The sequence below is a fragment of the Meleagris gallopavo genome, chromosome 1 (assembly GCF_000146605.3).
Source record: "Meleagris gallopavo isolate NT-WF06-2002-E0010 breed Aviagen turkey brand Nicholas breeding stock chromosome 1, Turkey_5.1, whole genome shotgun sequence".
Lineage (NCBI taxonomy): Eukaryota > Metazoa > Chordata > Aves > Galliformes > Phasianidae > Meleagris > Meleagris gallopavo.
The window spans coordinates 10,027,497-10,048,963 of NC_015011.2; the positions used below are offsets into that span (position 1 = coordinate 10,027,497).

The window sequence follows — 21,467 nt, forward strand, 5'->3', positions numbered from 1 at the left end:
GCCGTTGGCTGGCTTGGGAACGGACACAGGGAGGTGGTGGAGTCACTGCCCTGGAGGTATTCAGTAACCATGGAGATGTGGCACTGAGGGACATGTGTTAGTGGGCATGGTAAGGATGCAAGAACAGTTGGACCAGATGATCTTAGCAGTCTTTACCAACCTTTATGATTCTATGATTGTCCCACTCAGCAAATAATCCATTGACTTTGGAAGAACAAGAACTGCTAAGATTTACTGCTCGCTTTTATGATTATGGGCTTAGGCTATCAAAATTAGTTGGTCATAATACTATGCTGCATTTCTGTTTAACTTTGGTTGTATTTTGCAGATCGTAGATCCTTTTCAAGTTCTTGTGGCAGCCAACAAAGCGGTTCATCTACACAAGATAGGTAAAATGAAGACCAGAACTCTCAATGCAGAAATTATCTTCAACCTTTCACCAAACAACAATGTAAGATACACTCTTCAAATGTCATTTTTGCCAGAGAAACTTGCTAATAGCCTTGCAGACAGACAAATGTAGTTATCTGCTTAACCTAGCAAACTAACAGAAGTTACTGTTATTTTTAATAACACTAGTATGCTAATATCTCTTGTTGGTTTTCAGAGTTCCATTAAGATAAAATGTGTTAATTTATTATTTTGGTTTATTTGATCCAGTAACTGAAAAGACATAGCAAGAACATGATTATTTTGATGTAATAAGTGTAATACTTTGATGTTTTTAATCTTCTCCTAGATTTCAGATGCATTTAAAAAGTTTGGCATTTCAGACAGTGACACAGCAGTACTCATTGTTCTGGTTGTAGACAGAGAAAAAACGGTAAATCTGGAAGATATAGCATCTCAAGTAGAAGGCCAGCAGGTTTCTCTAGATGAGCTTCCTCAGCTAACAGACATTGCCAAAGTTAAAAAGGTATGCAACCAAAAGAGATGGCTGGGTTTAATAAAAGGAATAATGTATGTAATTGTCTGATAGCATATCTCAATTTTCACATAGGGTTTTTATTTCTTTAGCATGACAGTAAACTTCGTGGTTTTGTTGTTTTTTTTTTAAATGAAACTTGATTTTTTAAAATTTTTGTTACTCTGGAAAAAAAGTTTCAGGCATCACACACTGACATCATAAATTTTAAGTCATCAAATTCTTTAAGATAATCAGGAAGTTAAACCATAAAAATGAATTCCAGATTGGTGCCCACCATACAATCACTTTTGCTTCCTGATTTCTCAGACAAATATGCATATAATTGAAAACAAATCTTCAGTCCTAAGGAATTTCATAATCTTAAACACCCAAATAGTTTCAACATGGATGGCTAAATAAAAATGTGTCGATCAGCTGCTAGGAGTATTATTAGGACTTGTGTGCTCTTAACAGATTGCCATATGCTGGAAAGGTATCTTAAAGAATACGTGTTTGAGGAATATTCTTGAAAAATATCCAGGCCACATTTATAATTCGAGTAGTTTACATCTTCTTGATCACCTCAATGAAAGTAATGGTGGGAGAGAGGAGCAAAATTGGACCAATCATAGCATATCTAAGAGTACTGGTCTCATTCAGTTTTTTTGCTTTCTCTTGTTTCTTGCAGTTTCAGAATTTGCTTAGTTTCTCACTCCCAACTTTATCTAGCCTGCAGGACAAGATTCTAATGTAAAAAGTGGGGAATCTTTTGTGTGCATGTTTTTTGAATGTATGCAATCCATTTTTTTCCTTACACAGCTTGTGTTTTTATTCTTTTTTTTTCCTGCAGATATACAAGATCACTCCTCAGGAAGAAAAAATTGGCACCTTATTAGATGGTATTGTTTGCAGAATCTCAACAAAAGATATTTAATGAAAATGTGGAAATAAATATTTTTTTGAAGTAAAAAGAGGTCTTTTTAAGATTAAAAAACACTACAATTTATCTTGCATCTCAAAAAAATGTCGTGTGGTAATGAGTTGTTTGGTGACATCTGAACTTTAACCAGAAATGGGGGAGCTTTGGTATAGCTGTATTCTAAGCTGCATTCTAAGCACAGAGAGCAGTTTGGCTGCACTAAGCAGAATTTGCCATAGCCATTTCAGTCCATTTTCCAAACAAGAAGAATGAAGTTTTGCCAGTTCGTTAAGCTGATCATAAACAGAAGGCTTAGAAATGTGTATTTACTTTTTCAGCAAATGTTTTATTATCATTGGGTAACAAAATTACAAAAATTGTAAATAATTCTTTTATTAATCCTACCTTTGATTTGGGAATCCAGCAGACAATATCAGTTTAACAATTCTGCTGCTAGATTTTTCTCTCTCTGTGGTATGAAGTATTGTGGATGGGCGAGAAAAAGAAAAGTTTTTATGAGCTATCTGTAGTGCCTCCATCTAGAGAAAGGAATGGGATGGTACACCATAGCACCCACTGATGGGTGCAGTGTAGAACAGCAGCTTCAGAGATGTGCAGAACAGTGAATAAGATCAGCATGAGTGGTGCTAACACCCAACAGTCTGATGTCATCAGATGCAATACAGTGCTGAGGTACCAATGTACTGCCATGTTACTTTAGAATTGGAGTTAAAGTAAAATGAGAAGTTATTTTATTGCATAACACTGAATTATGTACAGTGATACAAATTTCTTAGGGCTTGGTTCCAGGTGCAGAATTCACGGAGAAAACTGGAGAATAGCTTTAACTCACTTTAAATTTTAGATGTAATTCACATAGCATTCTGAAAGCAGCACTGAACAAATTGCTTTGCTGAACCAGAGGGGGTACCAGGGCAATGACAAGGTTTATCATAAGAAAAGATTCAAGAGAGATGTCTGTGCTGATTTCTTGGTATAAAGATGGTTTTACAGAATGTGTTATCCTCTTGAAAGGAAAATGTGAGGAAGTAGTAGGAGATGGAGCTTGGAGGGCCTTGAGTCTTTTGAAATAAAATGTGCAACACCTGCGTGAGAGGATGACTGTAAAATAAAAGACGTGTTTTCATTTTCTGACAGTGCTATCAATACATGGAATATATCATCAGATTTGCTGTCTCGACTGCTGACATTGTTTGTGGTAGTTTAAAATAACAGCAGACTTAAACTGTGGCTTAAACCACAGCCTTTTTTGAACATGTGTAAATCATTGGTCCACTGTGTTGAATATAAAGAAATATTAATGAAGAGATCACAGTGTAACAATTGATACACGCATTCCAAGCTGGGGTTATCAGCTCCTAATTCTCGTGAGTCTAATTAATTGTTGTAGAACTAGTAACTAGTTTGTTACTATTGTCATGTGTTCCAAGTTAAATTAGGAAAGTGATTTACTATGAGAGCTGTTTTCCTGGGTCAACTTGCTGGGAATTTTATAGCTTAAGATCTTATTTGATGGTACATCTAAGCCAGTCTGAGAACTGCCTCTTGTTAAAGACTGATTTCCCCTCTGGTATTCATTCTGACAGTTTTCCTTTTGTTTGTTCCAGCATGCATTCGACTAGCTAAGTCAATTCAGCTTGCAAAATAGTAGTCCAAAAAAGAAGTGGGAAGCTTTTTGCCACATTTGCATGATAAATCAGGAGAGCCAGATCAGAAGCAGTGAAGAGGTGCGTCTAGAGATGCGGAGAATACCCCCACTGCCCCAGTGTTTCCTTAACTGCATCCAACTCTGCTCTTTTTTTAGGAAAAAGTGAGGGAGTTTTTTCTGATGGTAGCTCAAACACCCAGGAATCCATGCGTATTCTTAAAAAATAGAGATTTTTTTACAATTAAGATTAAAGATTGAAAGTTTTCAAAACACTGAATATTTTGCTGCTGTGTTGTCAGAACAGTTATGCATTATCTCCTCTATCCAGTTGAGAGAGGAAACTAAAGCATCTTCAATACCCTATTTGGATCTCCAGTGCTTCAGAGCAGCATTATACCTGCAGTATTTACAAAGTCAGCAACCGAATTGTAAATAATGATGTGCAGCCAGCTGCTCTAGAATTTTGTGTGTGTTTTTTGGTTCTGTTTGTTTGTTGCCTGTGCAGCTTTTTCAACATTATGCATGTGTATGATGAGTTGTTCTGAAAGTCAGTGGCTAAAACCTAGTATTCCACATAACTGTCCTTCCTGCTTGAATGCTTTGCAACATATTAATTTCTTTGGGGAAAATAAAACAAGCTAAACAAACACACATGCACCAAAAAAAAGAGGAGTAGGGCAACCATGAGCAGGATGTACAAAGCTGCATTTTTGCAGTGAGATTGTAGTACATCGTAAAGTTAACAGGTTGTTCATTACTGAGTTAAAATGGCCCCCAAGCTTTCAGCCCAGGCTGATCTCAAGTATGACTTATCTGAACTGCTGGCCTGCCCATAGTATAAGAGGTGTACCTCTGAGCACGTGGTAGATACATGTTTCAGGAAGACTTCATGTTCTCATGGTTGAGACTGTTGTCCTCCAATTGTGTGTCAGCAGGCAGCTTTCTCCTGTAGTATCGTGCGTGTGTGCAGGACCTGATGTATAGCTACATATCTGCTGTCATATGGCAAATCCAGCAGTGACGTGAAAGGGACACATACAGTCTTCAAGGAAAGAGGGAAGCAGAGCAGAGACTGCCTCCACATCTGTACGATTCTCCTGATTGTTCTGTGGCCATATCTGAAGGCAACTGTTACGAAAATAGCAGCACAAGCAACCGAGACTAATTTTTGTCCAGTCTGTACTACTGAAATGTGTGGTTCTGAAAGCCAAGTATGCAGCTTACGATTGTGTACAGTACATGTGACTGGGCCCCATACAGCCTATGGCTGTATTTACTACATGAAGCATCTAGTTTCTTAGTATCATTTCTGTGTGAGCTGTTTTTCAGGAAGCGTGACAAAAGCTTTGCTTTCATTATAAACCATGAAGAGGTGGTTTACCCAAAGAGGAAGTTTTACCTAAATCCTGCCGCTCAGTCAGAGATGCATAGGTACAGGAATACTGATTCCACAGTGGCCTGTTTAGAGCTGACATGGATATGTCTGTTTGGTGCTGCAAAAATCAAAAACTGGGCCAGATGGCCCTACGACAAAAGATGCTTACAAGTACGATTTATTTGGTGGGTTTATTCCTGAGTTTACAAATGTATTACAAGAAGTTAAACAAATGTAGATGCAAAACCCATTGTCAGCATAAACTCTTTCAGCCACTGAGATGAGTATTTGACGTCTTCAGAGGTCCTTCTTGGCCTGCAGGGTAGCTGTTTTTATTGATTTTTTCCTATGTTGTGATGTGACAGATTAGTTGCTTTTTTATATATATACAGTATCTTTTACCATGGTAGTATTAGAGAGATAGAGAATGGACAATGTAAGACAAAAAATGGAAAGCTGCTTAAATATACGTACAACTGACTGATGAAAACATTGGTTGAACCATTCTTCCTGCAAGCATATTGTGCTTAAAATTATACATGCAAACATATTTACAGTGCAAACTGTTTTATGTTACCTTATTCACAGTCATATTCTTTACTTTGCCTGTTAAATGTCTTCAAAGGTTCAGTTCCCAAGTAACCATGCTTGAAGCAGTTTCAAGTAAGCTATAATATGCAGGTACCATTTCTGTACCTCCTGGGTACAAATAATCAGTACAAATATATATATTTTAATATTTAACAGAGAAGACACACTGCTGCTATACGTATGAATCCTTTCTTGCCCAGGCTCCCCAGATTGCCATTAGAAGGACCATGACAATTACTGTGTACAGTGTAAGGACTGTAGCGAGCTCATCTCCACGTTGTTGCTTGAATGCAGAGGTACTGTGCCAGTTCTCATGTGTGTTGGTATTGGTTTTCTGTCTGTGAGCTCGGAGGGAATGTATCCTGTCATAACAAAAAACAAGGCTAAGATAAAAATGATTCTGTTTATTAATAGTTCTATGGTGTTTATAATGATGCTCAGAGTATGTATTAAATCATAGGCTAGATTTGGGAAAGAGCTCTTCAAACTCAATGAGGCTAATAAAGTAATTTCCATAATTGGAAATGCAGAACATTTACCAGCCATTTGGTATATCTCTCACACTGACAGGCAGAGAGACTGTATACAGGCTTCTGAGAGGATGTACAGTGCTCTTATTCTCTGCTGTTGATACAGATCAGTTTTATGAGTAGAAACATACCTTTGCATTTTGCAGTATTATCATAGAATCACAGAATGGTCCGGGTTGGAAGGGACCTCAAGGATCATGAATCTCCAACCTCCCTGCCACAGACAGGGCCACCAACCTCCCCATTTAATACTAGACCAGGCTGCCCAAGGCCCCATCCAACCTGGCCTTGAACGCCTCCAGGGACGGGGCATCCACAACCTCTCTGGGCAGCCTGTTCCAGCACCTCAACGCTCTCATTGTAAAGAACTTCCCCCTGACATCCGACCTAAATCTTCCCTTCCTCAACTTAAAACCATTTCCCCTTGTCCTGCTGTTATCTAACCTTTCAAAGAGTTGGCTCCCCTACTGTTTATAGGCTCCCTTTAGGTACTGGATGGCTGCAATGAGGTCACCCCGCAGCCACCTTTTCTCCAGGCTAAGCAAACCCAGCTCCCTCAGCCTGTCAATGTATGTATGTACGTATTGAGAGTAACAGGGTTAAATAAATTAAATATATTAAAAAATAATAATAATGGTTTCTAAATCCTTAATTTGTGGACATCAGAACAACGTGTGCTATGACACTTTCCCATTCTGCTCTGACAATGTGTTTCTATTTTGGTGGTCTGTGTCAAGATATTCTTTAACTGAAGATACCAGTCAGGAGTAAGCACTATCTCCAGATTTCTCTGAGTGAACATCTTACATAGCTTTGTCACCTTTTCCAGATGGTTCTAAAGAGCTACCATATATTAAGTCACCTCTGATTACTGTTATTTCAACTGAAAAATTGCCTGCTCAGCCCTAGAGAGGCTGCTTCCTTTTTTAAAGAGATAAAAATGTTGAATGCCCACAAGTCCATCTGAACTGAAATACTGAAGGGACATCTATCAGCTTATGAATTTCATATTTCTTAGGAAGGAGTCTGAAAACTATCAAATGTACTAAAGCTCTGATTCATACATGTTTCTGCTGTTATTATCACAAAAGTGTAGGGGTTACCAAAAAAAAATTACAGAATATATAGCTTAAATGGAAAAAGGTTTTAAGCACAAATTATACTTTCGCGCACTTGGAAGAAAGCTGTCAGAACTGACTTTTAAAAATGAAATCTAGGAATGCAATCTGCGAAGGTAATTCATCAGTAAAGACAAGTTCAGCAGCTGAGATCTTACAGAAAGTATTTTTAGAATAAGAAATACACATTTATCATCAGTATTGGGACAAGGGCTGCTTTCTGTCTTATGTAAGCACACATCGAGTGACATAGCTCATGATTATCTGGCAATATCATGTGAAGACTGAAAGCAGAATATTGTGCCTGTCAAAATTTTGCTTTCCTATTTCTATTTGCCTGAGGGAAATGCAGTGTGTGCAGCTTACCTCCTGGAAACATTCATGTTATCTTGGTGATTGAGTTCGCAGTGAATCAGATTTCTTCTTGCAGAGATGAAGAAGTTGCCCTTTTTTTATCCCTGCGTCCTTTCGCAAGAGAGGAAAATCTTCACCCTGTACCAACACAAAGAATCTTTCTTCCAAGCTCACCAATTTGACCAATGCCAGGCTGAAGGTGCTTAATTTGTGTCCATCAGCGTTCTTCAATTACTGGTCTTCTAGAGATAATTTTGTCACAGTTCTTCACAAAATTACCTGAAGCAGCTCACAAGGCAAGTGATGAGTAATCCCAAAGGCTGACTTCTTATAGCTGCTGGGATCCTTTCTTATAAACAGTGCCTAGCTGCTAAAATGCTGCCAAATTCATAGCAACAGAAGTGAGGCACAGATGGAGGGTGCTGGTGGTGAAACATGCAGGATGAGCTGTAACTTACAGCGTTCCATTAGATCACAGGCTATTTTTGCATAAAACTTAGTTCCTTTCTACAGTTGTAATTAGGTTTAACTTGCCTGGCACGAAATTTCAAGCCACCATCACTTAAATGTACACTAATATTCAGATATTTTTATAAAAAATAGGTGTCTTCTTTAAAAACCTGATTATTTCTATAACACAATCATATTCAGTAGGTAGTCAATAAACAGTACATCAGCATAAAAACACTTGGATACTTATCATTAATAACTAAGTCATATACATTCTATTCCTCCCTGATCACTTGGAGCCCTAATTAATGAGATACTGTACTAATGCAGAAGTTCTCCACAAAGCTATACATTACATGATTAGCTGGGTTTGTGATGGCTTGATGTGATAAATCCAATAGTGCAGCAAGCATTTGTAGGACAAAAGAATATGTAGTATTAAAATTTTTAATTTAGGTAAAAGTCTTCTTTCCCAAAATAAAATGTGAACATCTTCATCCAACATCTTTAAACTGCTATACAAATAAAGTTATTACTATTTAAGTGTTGCTTTAAGCTTATTGTCACATGTAATTGCTGCTAAGACAAATCTGAACTCGTACTTCTGGTACAAGTAAAGGCTTTCTTTTTAAGGTCTTTCTTTCTTACGGCATTTATATTTTTATATAATTCATATTTGGTTCTTTTAGTTTTATTAGAACTATTAATAATGCCCAAATATATATTGGAATCTCCCATACAGTCTAGAAAGTTTGTTACAGGAAACTTAAAATGTAAAGTAAAGTAAATGTTTACACGATTAAATACTTTGAAACATAAGACTGAGCTTGTTTACAAACAGTCTTATTGATCTTAAAACTTTTCCATAAATAGTGCTTGTAAGTAGAGCTATTTTGAGCTCATCGAGTCTGTAACAGTTTAATGTAAACTGAATCGAGTCTCCATTTCCTTTTAAATGAATGTGCTTCAACCACAAGGACACCATGTCAACGTACACTTCCATAGAGGTGTGTCTGGCCTTTATGGCTATGTGAGAAGTGTTACTGTAGCAGGTGGGGTTAGTGAGGATATCATATTTTTTGTTATTAACAATGCATTAAATGTAGACTAATAGAAATACTATAATGACTTCAAGGAAGAAATTCAAACATCAGTAAAAATAATAAGCTACTACTTAGACCTTTTTCAGATGTGATTCTGGGGACATAAAGAGTTACAACATTTGTTTTCTGCCAATGGAGCTGGATGCCTGTATATTTTCAGTTTTCACCTTTTTTTTTCTTCCCACATCAGTCTTAAGATCTACACCACTCGCTGCCTGTTTGCCTCCCTCCCCAATAGTTTCATCTCAGTTTTCTGTTTCTTTTTGATTTTTGGACATATAGTAAAGTATTGAGATCTCCCAACTTTTCTTTCTTTCATCTTTTTTTTTTTTTTTTTCTATCCAGTATCATAATTTTCTTTGTGAAAAGCTATCCTTCAAAGTGCACATGGCCCAGTTTTGTTAATACAGCCATGGGTACTCACTCAAGCTTACTGAAAGATATAATTGTTGTTGAGCTCTTAGTGAGACATTCTCTAAGTTAACGCAAGAGAAGAAAGACAGAAGCATAGAATTAGAATTGTGACATCAACAACAGTAATTCAGGGACCCAAGAGGAAAATACTAAAGGGAATAGTTATAATATCCTGAGCAGCTGAAAGATAGTAACACTTGAATACTGGCCCATTTTACAAGCAACAAAACCTGAGAGTTCCTCACCTCACTGACCAGTGCCTGCCAGGAGAGTCTCCTTAGGTACCTGTGCTGGGGGATGAGGAGGGAAGGGATGGAGGAGAGCACATTAGTCCTTGTCATGCACTGTGCCTGCAAGCCAGTCAGTAGGACACTTGCTATGCACTCAGGTTGCATATATACCACTTAAAAGTGGGAGAGATACCACGCTATGTGGACAAATAGAGAGAACGTTACAACTTTTTTTTGTGTGTGTCTGCTTTACAATCTGCAGGCCATGATTACTTGTTGTTATTCAGCTGCTAAATTCCAATCCAGTGATTCAATCAGTCATACTCAAACACTTCCAGAAGAATACACCACTTGACTTATTTCTGAGACAATGTAAGCCCACATATATCTTAGGAGACGCCAGGAGGCCACGGGCACGCAGTGGAAGGCAGAGGCACCAGCTGCACAGCAGGCAGCACTCCTGTCTGTGTGGATGGCTGAGCGCCGGCACAGCCGTGCAGCGGCTGCGGATTTCCTCACTGGAGACCTCCAGCAGCCGCCTGGCTGTGGCCCCGGGCGCCCCGCTTCGGGGGGTCCGTGCCGGGGCAGGGATTGGGCCAGATGGATACAGAAGATGTGCCAGCCTCAGCCCATTTAACCCGTCCAGTTTCCTCCAGCAAAGGTCCCGCGCCGGTAGAACCGGCGTGACGTTTCGCTCCCACAGGGCCGCGAGCGGCCGTTGGGAAGCGCCGACCGACTACAAACCCCACAGTGCTCAGGGAAAAGGAGTATCGTTCGAACCTGCCAATGAGAGCGCGCGTTGCGCGTCACGTGAACGGGGCGCGATTTCAAACGCGCAGCCGGCAACGGGGGGCTGCCTCGCGCTCGGCGGCTCCGCGGAGGTGAGCGGTGCGGGGCTCCTGAGCGCCTTCGTTACGTGGGGCGTCTCTTCTAATCACTGTATTTTAAACCTACTGCATCGCTGTGTTTCCAGAAGCTATGGAGGAGGGAAGAGAAATGGCATTGCCCCGCTCCGGGCGTGTGGTGGAAGAGAAACCGAGTGCTTGCATAGGGGGTAGGTGGAGAAGATGCTGGGAAGCCCTCCGTGTGGGGGATCCCGCATTAGAAGTGGGCGCCTTTCAGACTGCTGGACCTCTTTTATCTGCTGCGCGTCCTGTTTTGTGTGCTCCTCTGTGCATGGGGTGCTGTCACCAGACTCGTGCTTAGGTGTCCTTAAGACGTTGTGGAGCTCTGGTGTTAACGCACGTGGTGATGTGAGGTCATCGGCCTGTCCTACGTATCTCCTCTGAGCTCCTATTTATCTGTCTGCTGCTGATTCAGTTAATATTTACTGCGTGAATTGGTTAAAAGGAAAACTAATTTTTCTCGTAACCTTGTGTTAATGTCCTGTACTGGCCTCAAGGAAAGGAACTGACTGATAGGATCAGTGCATTGTCATCCAGTTCTTGCTTATATATTCTCACCTCTGTCTTGAAGCTGCTGATAATCTTTTCCCACCTCAGATTCCATGTTTCTGTTAAAGATGTTTAGAATTTATTGTTTAGGTCTTTCGTGGTATTTGGGCATCTGTCACGATTCTGATCATACTGCTGTGCCTTTAAAATAATCAAAGCATGTTTAAGGTCAAAGAAATCAGTTATTCAAACCTGGCAACTAAACGTGCTGTCAGATTCACTGAATTATGAAAACATAGTGTAGTCATTTTTATTGCCAATCTCTACTGTGACAAAGTTCTAATGAAGCTGTTATAGTTTCAGACTTTCCTCTTCTGGCTGATGAAAAGTTCGATTTTGACCTTTCGCTCTCTCCATCAAGGTATGCTAATGTAAACAGGTAAATAAATATACCTTTTAAAATGCAGATAAAGTAAGCTCCTGACTGACTTATTTTTCTTCATAGTGGAAGTGAAGATGAAGTCTTTATTGGATCTTTGGGACACAAAGAAAAATGTATCGCTGTCAATATCGAAGCAAAAAGTGCTGAAAAAAAGAAGGTGCCCACTTCTGATGATAAACTCACCTGGAGCCCACTTATAGGAGATAAATTTGTGGAAATCTTCAAAGAAGCTCATTTGCTAGCACTGCAAATAGAAAGTGGAAATAAGAGTGAAGAGAATAAAGTAAGCCAGTCAGAAGGAAATGGAAATGAGACTTCTGAACAATTTGTGGAGGATTTGAAGTCAAAAATGAAAATACTGAAAAGCCATCATATAGAGAAAAGTCCCCGGGCTGTTAAGAGGGAGACATACTGTGTGGGAGATAGCCCTGCCTGTATGCTGCTGCCTTCTTTTCAGAAGGAATCAGATAAACTTCTGTCAGGTGACAAGACACACATTCTTCATATTCCTTCAGACGAAAGCCCTGTTAAAATTCAGGCAGCTCCTACAGAAACCATCAGTTCGCCTCTGACGCAGGTACAGAAAACTAAGGAAAAAACCAAGAAAGCAACTGGCAAACTGCTAATGCCAAAGCTTTCATCTACTCTTGGGAAAAGCAGTATGCTGACTGTAGAAAAGGTATGTCCTCTACGTAACAGTGATTCCTTAAACCTGATCTTTGTTTAGAAATGTTTAATCTGTGTGCTAATTTTATAAGTGAGCTTTAATCTTCTGAAGTTTCTCTGCTTCTTAAAATGCTCAGGCAGGAAAAGTCCCACATTAGAAAAAGAAAAGTGGAGCAGATATAATGTAGCAGCCAGCTGGTTTACTTATTATGACAATGCAGAGCAACTGCTGGCAGACTTGTAGTTCTGTTCTGGTTTTGGGAATGCCATCATTCCTGGCTGCTATTTAAACACTGGTTTTGTTGTGGATTTTTTTCTGTGCAACTTGTTGTGCAAAAAAGACTTTAGGTCTTTTAACTTTTGTCAAAGGAGCTACAGGGAAAAAGCACACATATTGTGATATGACAGGAAGATCTTCCTAGTTCTGAGTTCAGTCTAGCTCCTCTCCAGTCATGGGAAGCACTGATTAGCAGTGTAAGGTTTAAGATTTGGCAACGAGACAAACTGAGAAGAGAAACCTAGGAAAACAGTGAAAGAGAATTGCAAGGAAACAGCTGTTTGTTAGTGGCCTCTGTGCTCACAAATCCAGTCTCTAGAATATCTTTGAAATTTTATTATTGTATACCATATAATTTTAGACTCCATTATGTAATCCAGATCTTATTGAAAGTGGGATATTGGCTCTGTGTGACCCCTCACAGATAGAAAATGGACAATTTCATTTGGTTTTTTTCAGGTGCTATAAGAAAAATTACAGACTTAATGATTTCACAGTTAAATTGTACTCCACTACCAGTCTAAATAGGTACTTCAGGTGATGTACTCTGCTATTATAATGGCTCATCCTTTGCAAGTTTAGAGTAAAGCAGAAAAGTATGCATTAAATGGAGACCTCATAGTTGTGAAGAATAACTATTACTGCACATGGTTATATGAAATGCGCTGATTACAGTTGTAGAACAGTCCTTCAGTTGATTTCTCCTACATGTTCAAGCCTTTTCTAATGCTTAGCAAATCTACTCAGAAGGCAACTTAAGCTATACTGGCCTAGAGACTTATGGCATGACCGGATTCAAAGGCTTCTTCATTGACTACTGGCTCAGTTTCTTAGCAAAATCAGCATGAACAAAAGCTTTAAAGTAGTACATATAAAAAAGTAGTATATAGAAAAATAGCTTTTAAAATGTTGCATTGAAACTTGCAGGCCAAACCAGGAAAACAGACTAGTATTTCTACAAAAGGAGATTTGACCAGCGTGGGATCATCTGAAGATCTAATTTCAGATAAATCAAGTGCTGCTTCAGATGTCTTTGAGTCCTCATTAAGTGGCAGTTCCTCAGTGCAGGACAAAAAAGTCCTTCCTGCACCAAATAAGGTAATGATGAGCATTCTTAACATGACAACAGTTCTTGTTCTCTTTCTGTAAGAAGAAAAAACTGAGTATAGTTTACTTTCTAACTTAGAGCTCTATTTTTGTGTGTAATAGGTTTGAGAAAAAGTAGTCCCTGTGCTGTAATTGCTATCTTTAATGTTTTCTATGTCAATACCACAATGAATGTACTTCAGAAAAGCTAAAAGTATGTTGGAGTAACAAGCATAGGATTTTAAAGTATTAGCTGCAGATACGTGAGTGGTAATTCTAGGTAAGAAACAAATACTATAGGAAAAAGCTGCCATAACATGCATGAACATAGATTAAGTTGTTCTGGAGCTGTAGGCACCTGCTCTGCTGCAGTACTGCTTTATACTTGTTTTCAGTGTACTGCTGAAGTTTCCCTGAAAATGGTGCAGGTGGTGTAGGAAGAAGACATGAGGTATGCAGCAGGAGATTGAGAGCCCAGTGAAGCTGATGTTTGGTTTGGCTTGTTTGCACTCATGGGGATTGGTTGTTATCTAGCTTGCCCTTCAGAAGGTGGCAATAGCATACTAACAACTAAGCAGGTGATAACGGGTTTACTTGAAGCTACCTGTCCACCCTCATATGACTGCATAACCCCACAGTACTGAAAAGTAACACAGTGTTGTGGTATCTATTTAATTTCATAGAATCATAGAATGGCCTGGGTTGAAAAGGACCACAATGATCATCTAGTTTCAACCCCCTGCTATGTGCAGGGTTGCCAACACCAGACCAGGCTGCCCAGAGCCACATCCAGCCTGGCCTTGAATGCCTCCAGGGATGGGGCATCCACAACCTCCCTGGGCAATCTGTTCCAGTGCTTCACCACCCTCTGAGTGGAAAAACTTCCTCCTAATATCTAACCTAAACCTACCTGTCTCAGTTTAAGACTGTTCCCCCTTGTCCTATCACCATCCACCCTCAAAGTTTCTGATGTAGGATATAACTTCCTCAGGAGTCCTATATAATCCTAATACAAAGATAAGATAAAGGAGATTGTTTTAAGTCTATACTCAGGTTTGTGACAGGAATAAAAGTAACAGCCTAATTCAGAGAACTCTTACTTCAGTTCTGTATGATACCCATAGTGAACTAGTTCCAGGAGGTCTTTTTTAATCTGCTGTAACCCAAGGAAGGAATTTCTCCAGCAGTCACACGTGACTGTAATACCACGCAGGAGCATAGTAAAGTAACATACTAAATACTACTTTTCTCTGTTTTGTGATTCAGCCTGGTTTAAAAAAACACATCTGAAACTTCCTGGTGTTGCCAGTGGTCTCGCAAGGAAAAGTACTTCATCTTCTTCATCAGTTTCCAGTGTGAGCTCAAATCTGAACTCAAGTTTACCCATTTCTCCCATAGGAAAAAACGGTAAGTGCTCTTATTAAAGGTTTCTCCAACAAATCAGTTTTAAAGTAGATAAGCAACTCTTGTCCCATGAGTCTGAATGTTTTAGTGGTGTCTAGTACATACAAGCAGTATGGAATAATTTGAATGGAGAATAAAATCTTGTGGGCCAGCCAAACAAACCCCTATGGACTGAAGATAAATATTAGACTACTTCTACTGCTTGTACTGACTAGATTCCTGTAAGCCTGATACCTACATGTCTGATGCATCTGACAGCTAGAAAATAAGCAAAACCTCACCAAGTCTGTTATTGTTGTACGCTGTTTTCTGTTATAGCCAAGCATGAATTGAGAAAAAAGTATCCTAAAAACATTGGTAGTTATGAATACCACAGATATTGTAGATCTGGCAAGATTCCAAGCTACAGCAAATTGTTATCGTATACTTTGTTTCTGGGCAGATACTAAGGTTTCTATCAGAAGTTAAGGCTTATTAATAATTCTTTATAAGATAGGAAATATAAGAAGTCAAGATTTGTCCTATTATATACAAGCTACAGGTAAAAACTGGCAACTGAGAAAAGCCCTTATGGTGTAGGTCAGCTTGTGGTGTTGATCAGTATAACTTAAACAAGCAGTGGAGTGGAAAATACTTAAGGAAACAATTCCAAGTCTGGTGAGCAAACGTGCTGAAAATGTAACTTAGATTGCAAGCTGTTCTGGCATTCCTTGAAGAATATTCTTTTACTTAATTGCACTAATTTATAATTCAGATAGTTGGTGAGGAGAATTTCTAAAGCAGGTATCATTGCTTGAGTGTTCAGAGAGTAAGTTTTCATCTTAAACTTGTTTGCTAATAAATTTAAGTGCTGTAGATCAGTGTTGTTCTGTGCAAGGTTAATTACTTTGATTAATCCAACTTAGTAGTAAACAATGATTCAGAAATGAAACTTAGCTTTCTATTTCAGGGAAATCGAATGCAACTTCAAAAACTGGTGTGAGTGGCTCTAAACCTTCAGCTGGTACAAACAGACTATCTCTGGCCAGACCAACCAGAGTTTCATCTCTGCAGGCTGTCAATACTGAAAGATCCAGCAAGCAAGCAAGATCAGCTAGCACTCCCAAAATATCTAGTGCTGCAAGCTTGGCTAAATCTTCAGCTTCTGCACTAACAGTGCCATCTGAGCCTGAAGGCAGTGGAATTCAGAGGCTGAGGTCTCTCCCCAGTCTGCAGAAGCTATGTCAACAAAATAAAGATGGAATTACAACTAAAGGAAGCCTGTGCCCAAAGCCCAGGGCTAGACTTCTGTCAGTTCCTGCAGGTCAAACTCAGGTTCCAGTGAAAGCTGGAGGTAAGCATATGCTTTACATAGCTGATCTTCTGATGTGGCTTATAAAATCAAATGTTTCTTTGAGTGCTTGCTCTTTCATCACACTTCTCTCCACTACTCAGTAGGAACAAGTGTTCTAATTGAAAGTATCTGTAGTTCTGAAAATTAAATATTGAATGTGGATAACAATTAACAAAGCATTTCTCTTTAGATATAACACCAAACAAGTCAGCAACAAAAGCAACACCATCGCTTGGATTAACATTTTGTGGCAAAGTTGGAAGGTAGGACCAAATGGAATGTACTTCTTTGAATATAACACAGGTAGTTGTAGCAACAGTCTTCAAAAGCTCTAACTTCTTTAAAGGCAAGCTTCTCTAGTCTCTTAAGACCCTCAAGGTCAGGCTGTGTTAATAATTTCTGAACTGATTTGGGGCAGGGAGGGGAAATCTACATCCAAAACACTTCAGAAGGAAGATCACCTTTGTAGGGCTTAACTACAGTTATTCATAAAATTTCTTTTTGAAGTAAAACCCTTACTTTGCCATAGCTATTGACTTCTTAATGATCACCTTTCAGATACTGATCAAAGGTTAACTGATTTCTATTGTCTGGTAGAATTGTTTGAATGAAACTTTCTAAGAACTTCTGGCTTGTGTGCCTTTTTGTAGTGCCATGGCAGTCAGCACACCCCTGAAAGCTTTTGAAGATGGGATATTTCAGATTCCTTGTGAGAGGCCTGTTTCCATGACTCCTGGCAGCTTGAAACGGTCTGCCATACCTACACCTGTCCGTCGTATCTCAGGATTTCCAGCAGCAACTCCTAAAACCACACCAAGAACAGTATTTTCTCCACGTGCTGAGTCTGTTCGCCAAAGTTCCAGCTTTTCTACCAGAAAGACACTCACAGCTGGGTAAGGAGGAATACCCCCTGCTCTCCAGTGAAATCAATGTCGTAGCTAAATTGCTTCTAAATGAAACTTATTGACTTCCAATTTTCAAGGATCTTTTCTCTACCTTTAGAGTAGAACACTTCTACATTTAGATGCACCTGATGTAGATGTATATCTTGCAATTAGTAAAATATAGTCAGCCTTAAGATCAGTCAATATTAAGATCAGTCAACATTAATGTTAAAGAACTCTAACCTCCTAGGAAACTGTTTGAATTAGTTGAGATAGTGAGCAACTTAATACTTGTATCTGGTACTCCAGTTGAAGATAGTTGTGGTTGGTGTTAATTTGCTGTTGCCTTTTAATGAGCAGTAGCTAGTTAAATAAAATTCAGTCTTGCTCCTTGTGGTTGCCAATGCTTTTGTAAAATTACTCTGAAGCCTCAGTCAAAAAGACAAGAATTTCTCTATTAAATTTTGAGGTGATTTATCTTTCATTTGAAACAATGTCTTGTACAAAGGGAGAGAATCCTATGCTACTGCTAACTACCTAATTTCTGCAAGGATAATGTTGCTGCCTTCATGCCACAGTCCAGCATCTTCTCACAGGTGCATATACAGGCTTCCTCCAGGGCTGGAGGATAAAGTACAAACTATGCATAGCTAGTGAATATCTTCTGATTTATTACTTAGCCTATATGCCTCAAATAGTCTTTTCTTTGGCCAATTTATAATTTGAGACCAATTCATTGTCTCTAAAACAACTTTATCATGTAGATTAGACTACAATTCCTTAACAAAAAAAACTATGTGTGAAGCTTAGGCAGAATGTATGTGTCAACATAGGCATTTCATAGGATGAAATCTTTAGAGCCATTATCTCGTTTCATTGCGTATGTAGGTGAAAAACTACAGCATAAGTACTTCATATTTTTCAGGAAGTCAGCATACTTTTGGATCTGAAACACATGAAGTCCAAAACTTAGGATAAAGGAAATAAGGAGAAAATGAAGTTAGGGTTTTGTGGAACACTTTGGCTGACTTTGTCTTACCCGTCTTTGATTGTTGTTGCTGATTAAAGTACTCATTGCTCTTCTTCCTAGTTCTAAACAGGTAAAAGAGAGACAGTCATCATCTTCAGAAGGTGATCCATCTCCTCCCCCTGTGCTGCCTCTTATGCTTGACTTCTCACCAGAAAAAGCTGTGACAGAAATAGTAGAAGACAAATTAAAAGAGGCTGAAGTACAAAATCAGCTGCCTGAAGAGAGACAAACTAAGGAGGTAAGAAAAGAGAATCCATATTTCTACAGAACTAACTAAATGAAAATAAATGAATTCAAGCTGAGAGATGAGTAGAAAAAGCAATTCAGTGCAGGCAGTTAAAATAGGTTAGCTCTATGCAGGCACCCTCTAGTGCCTGTTTATAGCAATGACCATCTGCTCTGTGTTCCCACTGTTTATTCCTCTAACAAAGCTGAATGGTATACTTGCAGATTTCATATTGAACTTTCACTTCTAGGTAAGTGCTGCAAAATTCTTGTAGATTCAATTAGGAAAGCACTATCAAGGACAATTCCTATCACAACCATGAGGCCTCTTAAGGGGGAAAAAAAAAACCGCACTGTTCTAGAGAAATTGAGTTGCCTAGCAGCAAAGCAAGTCTGTGTACAGTGCTTAAGGATTAAACCCCAAATCTCACGTGGCAGAAAAGCTAGTTAACTGTCACATAGTTAATCCACTGAATGCTATGTTTCCCCTCTTTCCTGTAGATCTATTGGCTTCCTTTTGAAAGCTGGCACACAACAGGCATTAAGGAGAAAGTTTTCAGGACTACCAGTTCAGACCTTTAGCCTGTCCAAGTGCTAAGATTTGCAGAATTCCAGGTGTAGAATAAACCTTGTAGGTGAATTACTTAATGTTACTGCATCAGCTTTGTCCCACATTAGCTGGTCTACTGGCAGACATGAAATACTGTTCTAGAATTACTTAGTACATGTATAAAGTAGTTAAACTGGACGAAATGTAACTGAAATCTGGAGCTCTACAGATTTGCTTATGTATTTAAACTGGCTAAATAACATTACACAATTCTTGTAGTTTAACAACTGTCAATATTTAAGACTTCTTTTCTAAATCTGACTTACAAGTGAAAATATTTTATGTTCCAAAGAAATCTTTTTCTTTGTCTTGTTGTATTTTCTCTATTTGTGGTAAGAGCATGGCAGAACAAAAGCTTTTAATGCTGTAAGCAGAAAATCCTGCAAGAGAAATACCCAAACTGTAAATAAAACCTGACCTGTATGTAAGATAAAATTAACTGCTTAAATTATTATGAAGAAAACACAGAGAGCAGAGGAGAAAACCTTCAACAGTGTTTTTTGTTTGTTTGTTTGTTAAGATATTACTGGTAGATATTGGAGCAGATAACTCTCTCCCACAAACTTCAGAATGCGGAAGCAGACCTCTGATTGACCTTTCCAATACTCCTGAAGTGAATAAGGTTATTCCTCTGAAGCCTATGTTCTCAGAGCAGATAAAGGTAGGTAATATTTAAGTATTGGGGGTGGGATGGGAAGGGAGTGATGCATATATACTAGCAGAAAAATGTGAGGTGGCTTATATAGCTGTTTGCAGACAGCTCCATGGTAGCATAAGAACTGTAATAGCAGCTCAGTCTGTTCACAATACTACATAGCAATGTGCTTTTAAGGAGTGTACAATGTTTAACATCCATGTTAAACTGAATGGAGTGAGTGGAGTGAGCACTAAACTGGAGCTGAGTGAGCAGGAGAAGGTTGGAGAATGAGAATTTCATTCCTTAAAAATTGCTTAAACTGTTCCTGAAGCAGGAAGTGAATGCTGTCTTCTGCAGAGCAGGCACGCTGACTTTCTTGTTTAACCCTTCTTCTAAAGCCCTCCTTAGCTGAAAAATGTATGTTGGAACCCAGTCGAAATCTGACAAGCATTTCTGAGCAAGTGTTTTTCTTTTTGTACACTAGCAGCTTGAAGGTGGACTCCTCCAGATGCTTTCAGATGAGTGGTGGTAACTATGAGAACGTAGTTTTTGACATCAGGTGTACTTGGGAGCAATTTAATATCAGACCCTTCAAAGTAACACAGAAGGGGATTGCAGAAATCTGACTTCAGGGGGCATGTTCAGAGCAGTTCAGAAATGCTTTGCCATGTCTGGATTATACTGTCACTTGAATATGCATAGTAGTGAAACCTATAAGAAGCCCTTAAGGCTTCTAAAGTGAACTTGGGGAATGTCCACCTTGTGGGAAGCTTGTGTTTGTCTAAGAGTAAACTAGATCTTTAAAACTCTGAACCTTAACACTTGTGTGGTGCTTACATCTGTCCTTTGGTTAGTAACAGGAATCTGAGATTTAAAAAGTAATTGAGAAAACTACATTAACAGATTCACACTACTAATTATGTACAACACCTAAACATAATCTTTTTTTTCTTTCAGTTAATTGATTTGAGCTCTCCTCTTATCACTCTGAGTCCTGATATAAACAAAGAAAATTTGGATTCTCCTCTGCTGAAGTTCTGAACTTGACTAAGAAGATCAGATGCAAAGAACTCTGCAAGTGTTCAGATCCTACTCTTCCCTCACACAGCTGTATGAAGATGGATTTAGAATACATGATGAATTCTATTGCTGCTGTGTTTCTCATGGTCAAATTATGGGATTCTTTTCACAGATAAAACACAACAATGTATTTAAACCTTGTTGGTATGAGCCAGAAAGGAATAATCTCTGTATTGGAAGCCCTTCTGTTTTTTAGTTTCTAACAATTGTGCTTTTCCTCCCTCTCCCCTATGTGCAATGAAGTTATAATTTAAAATAAATGGGTTGTTTAATAAATGGTTGTGTACAAATATGTACCTTTTGCTATAGGTGTCAGGCAGATGAGTTTGTTTCACTAGCACATAAGGCTGGTAAGTGCAGGTCAAGCTTTTTTTAACACAAACTCTTAACTGTGAATGCTGGTGGAGTGCACTATACAGCAGTGGAATGATTGCATCTTTCAAAGAAGAAAGGCAGCAGGTTATTGCTGGATGATTTGGCTTTGACAGATGGAGCTTTAATTTGAACTTTCTCCCCTTCAGCATGGAAAGATGCTTTCCTATCTGAGTTTCCCGTGACATGAAGACTTTAAATACAGGGGTGTAAATTGAAATTAAAATGCACTCAATATTATTATAACAAGAAGCACGTCGCGGGGACCGGATGCGTGCCGGCTTAACGTATTGACTTATTAAAGTTTATGAAGAGAAACACGTTGTAGCGGCTGGTATTCCTTTAAAAAACGGTGAAAGACAGGCCC

At 38.9% G+C, this 21,467-nt stretch overlaps 2 protein-coding genes across 2 annotated transcripts; both read left to right on the top strand.

Annotated features, from left to right (window-relative positions):
* Positions 1-286: 286 nt before the first annotated feature.
* On the top strand, positions 287-2,935 carry TPRKB (TP53RK binding protein; the record flags this gene model as incomplete). Its single annotated transcript, XM_010728618.3, has 3 exons — positions 287-451; positions 740-916; positions 1,758-2,935. Coding segments are annotated over 3 exons (426 nt in total), but the record flags the coding sequence as incomplete, so codon positions are not given.
* A 7,609-nt stretch (positions 2,936-10,544) lies between these two features.
* On the top strand, positions 10,545-21,018 carry GTSE1 (G2 and S-phase expressed 1). Its single transcript, XM_019620383.2, has 12 exons — positions 10,545-10,714; positions 11,412-11,475; positions 11,560-12,175; positions 13,367-13,537; positions 14,319-14,331; positions 14,792-14,932; positions 15,879-16,262; positions 16,453-16,525; positions 16,913-17,155; positions 18,237-18,414; positions 19,532-19,672; positions 20,606-21,018. Exons 1-12 carry the CDS (start codon positions 10,639-10,641, stop codon positions 20,687-20,689), a joined length of 2,184 nt encoding a protein of 727 aa, XP_019475928.1. The 5' UTR covers positions 10,545-10,638; the 3' UTR covers positions 20,690-21,018.
* Positions 21,019-21,467: the final 449 nt, after the last annotated feature.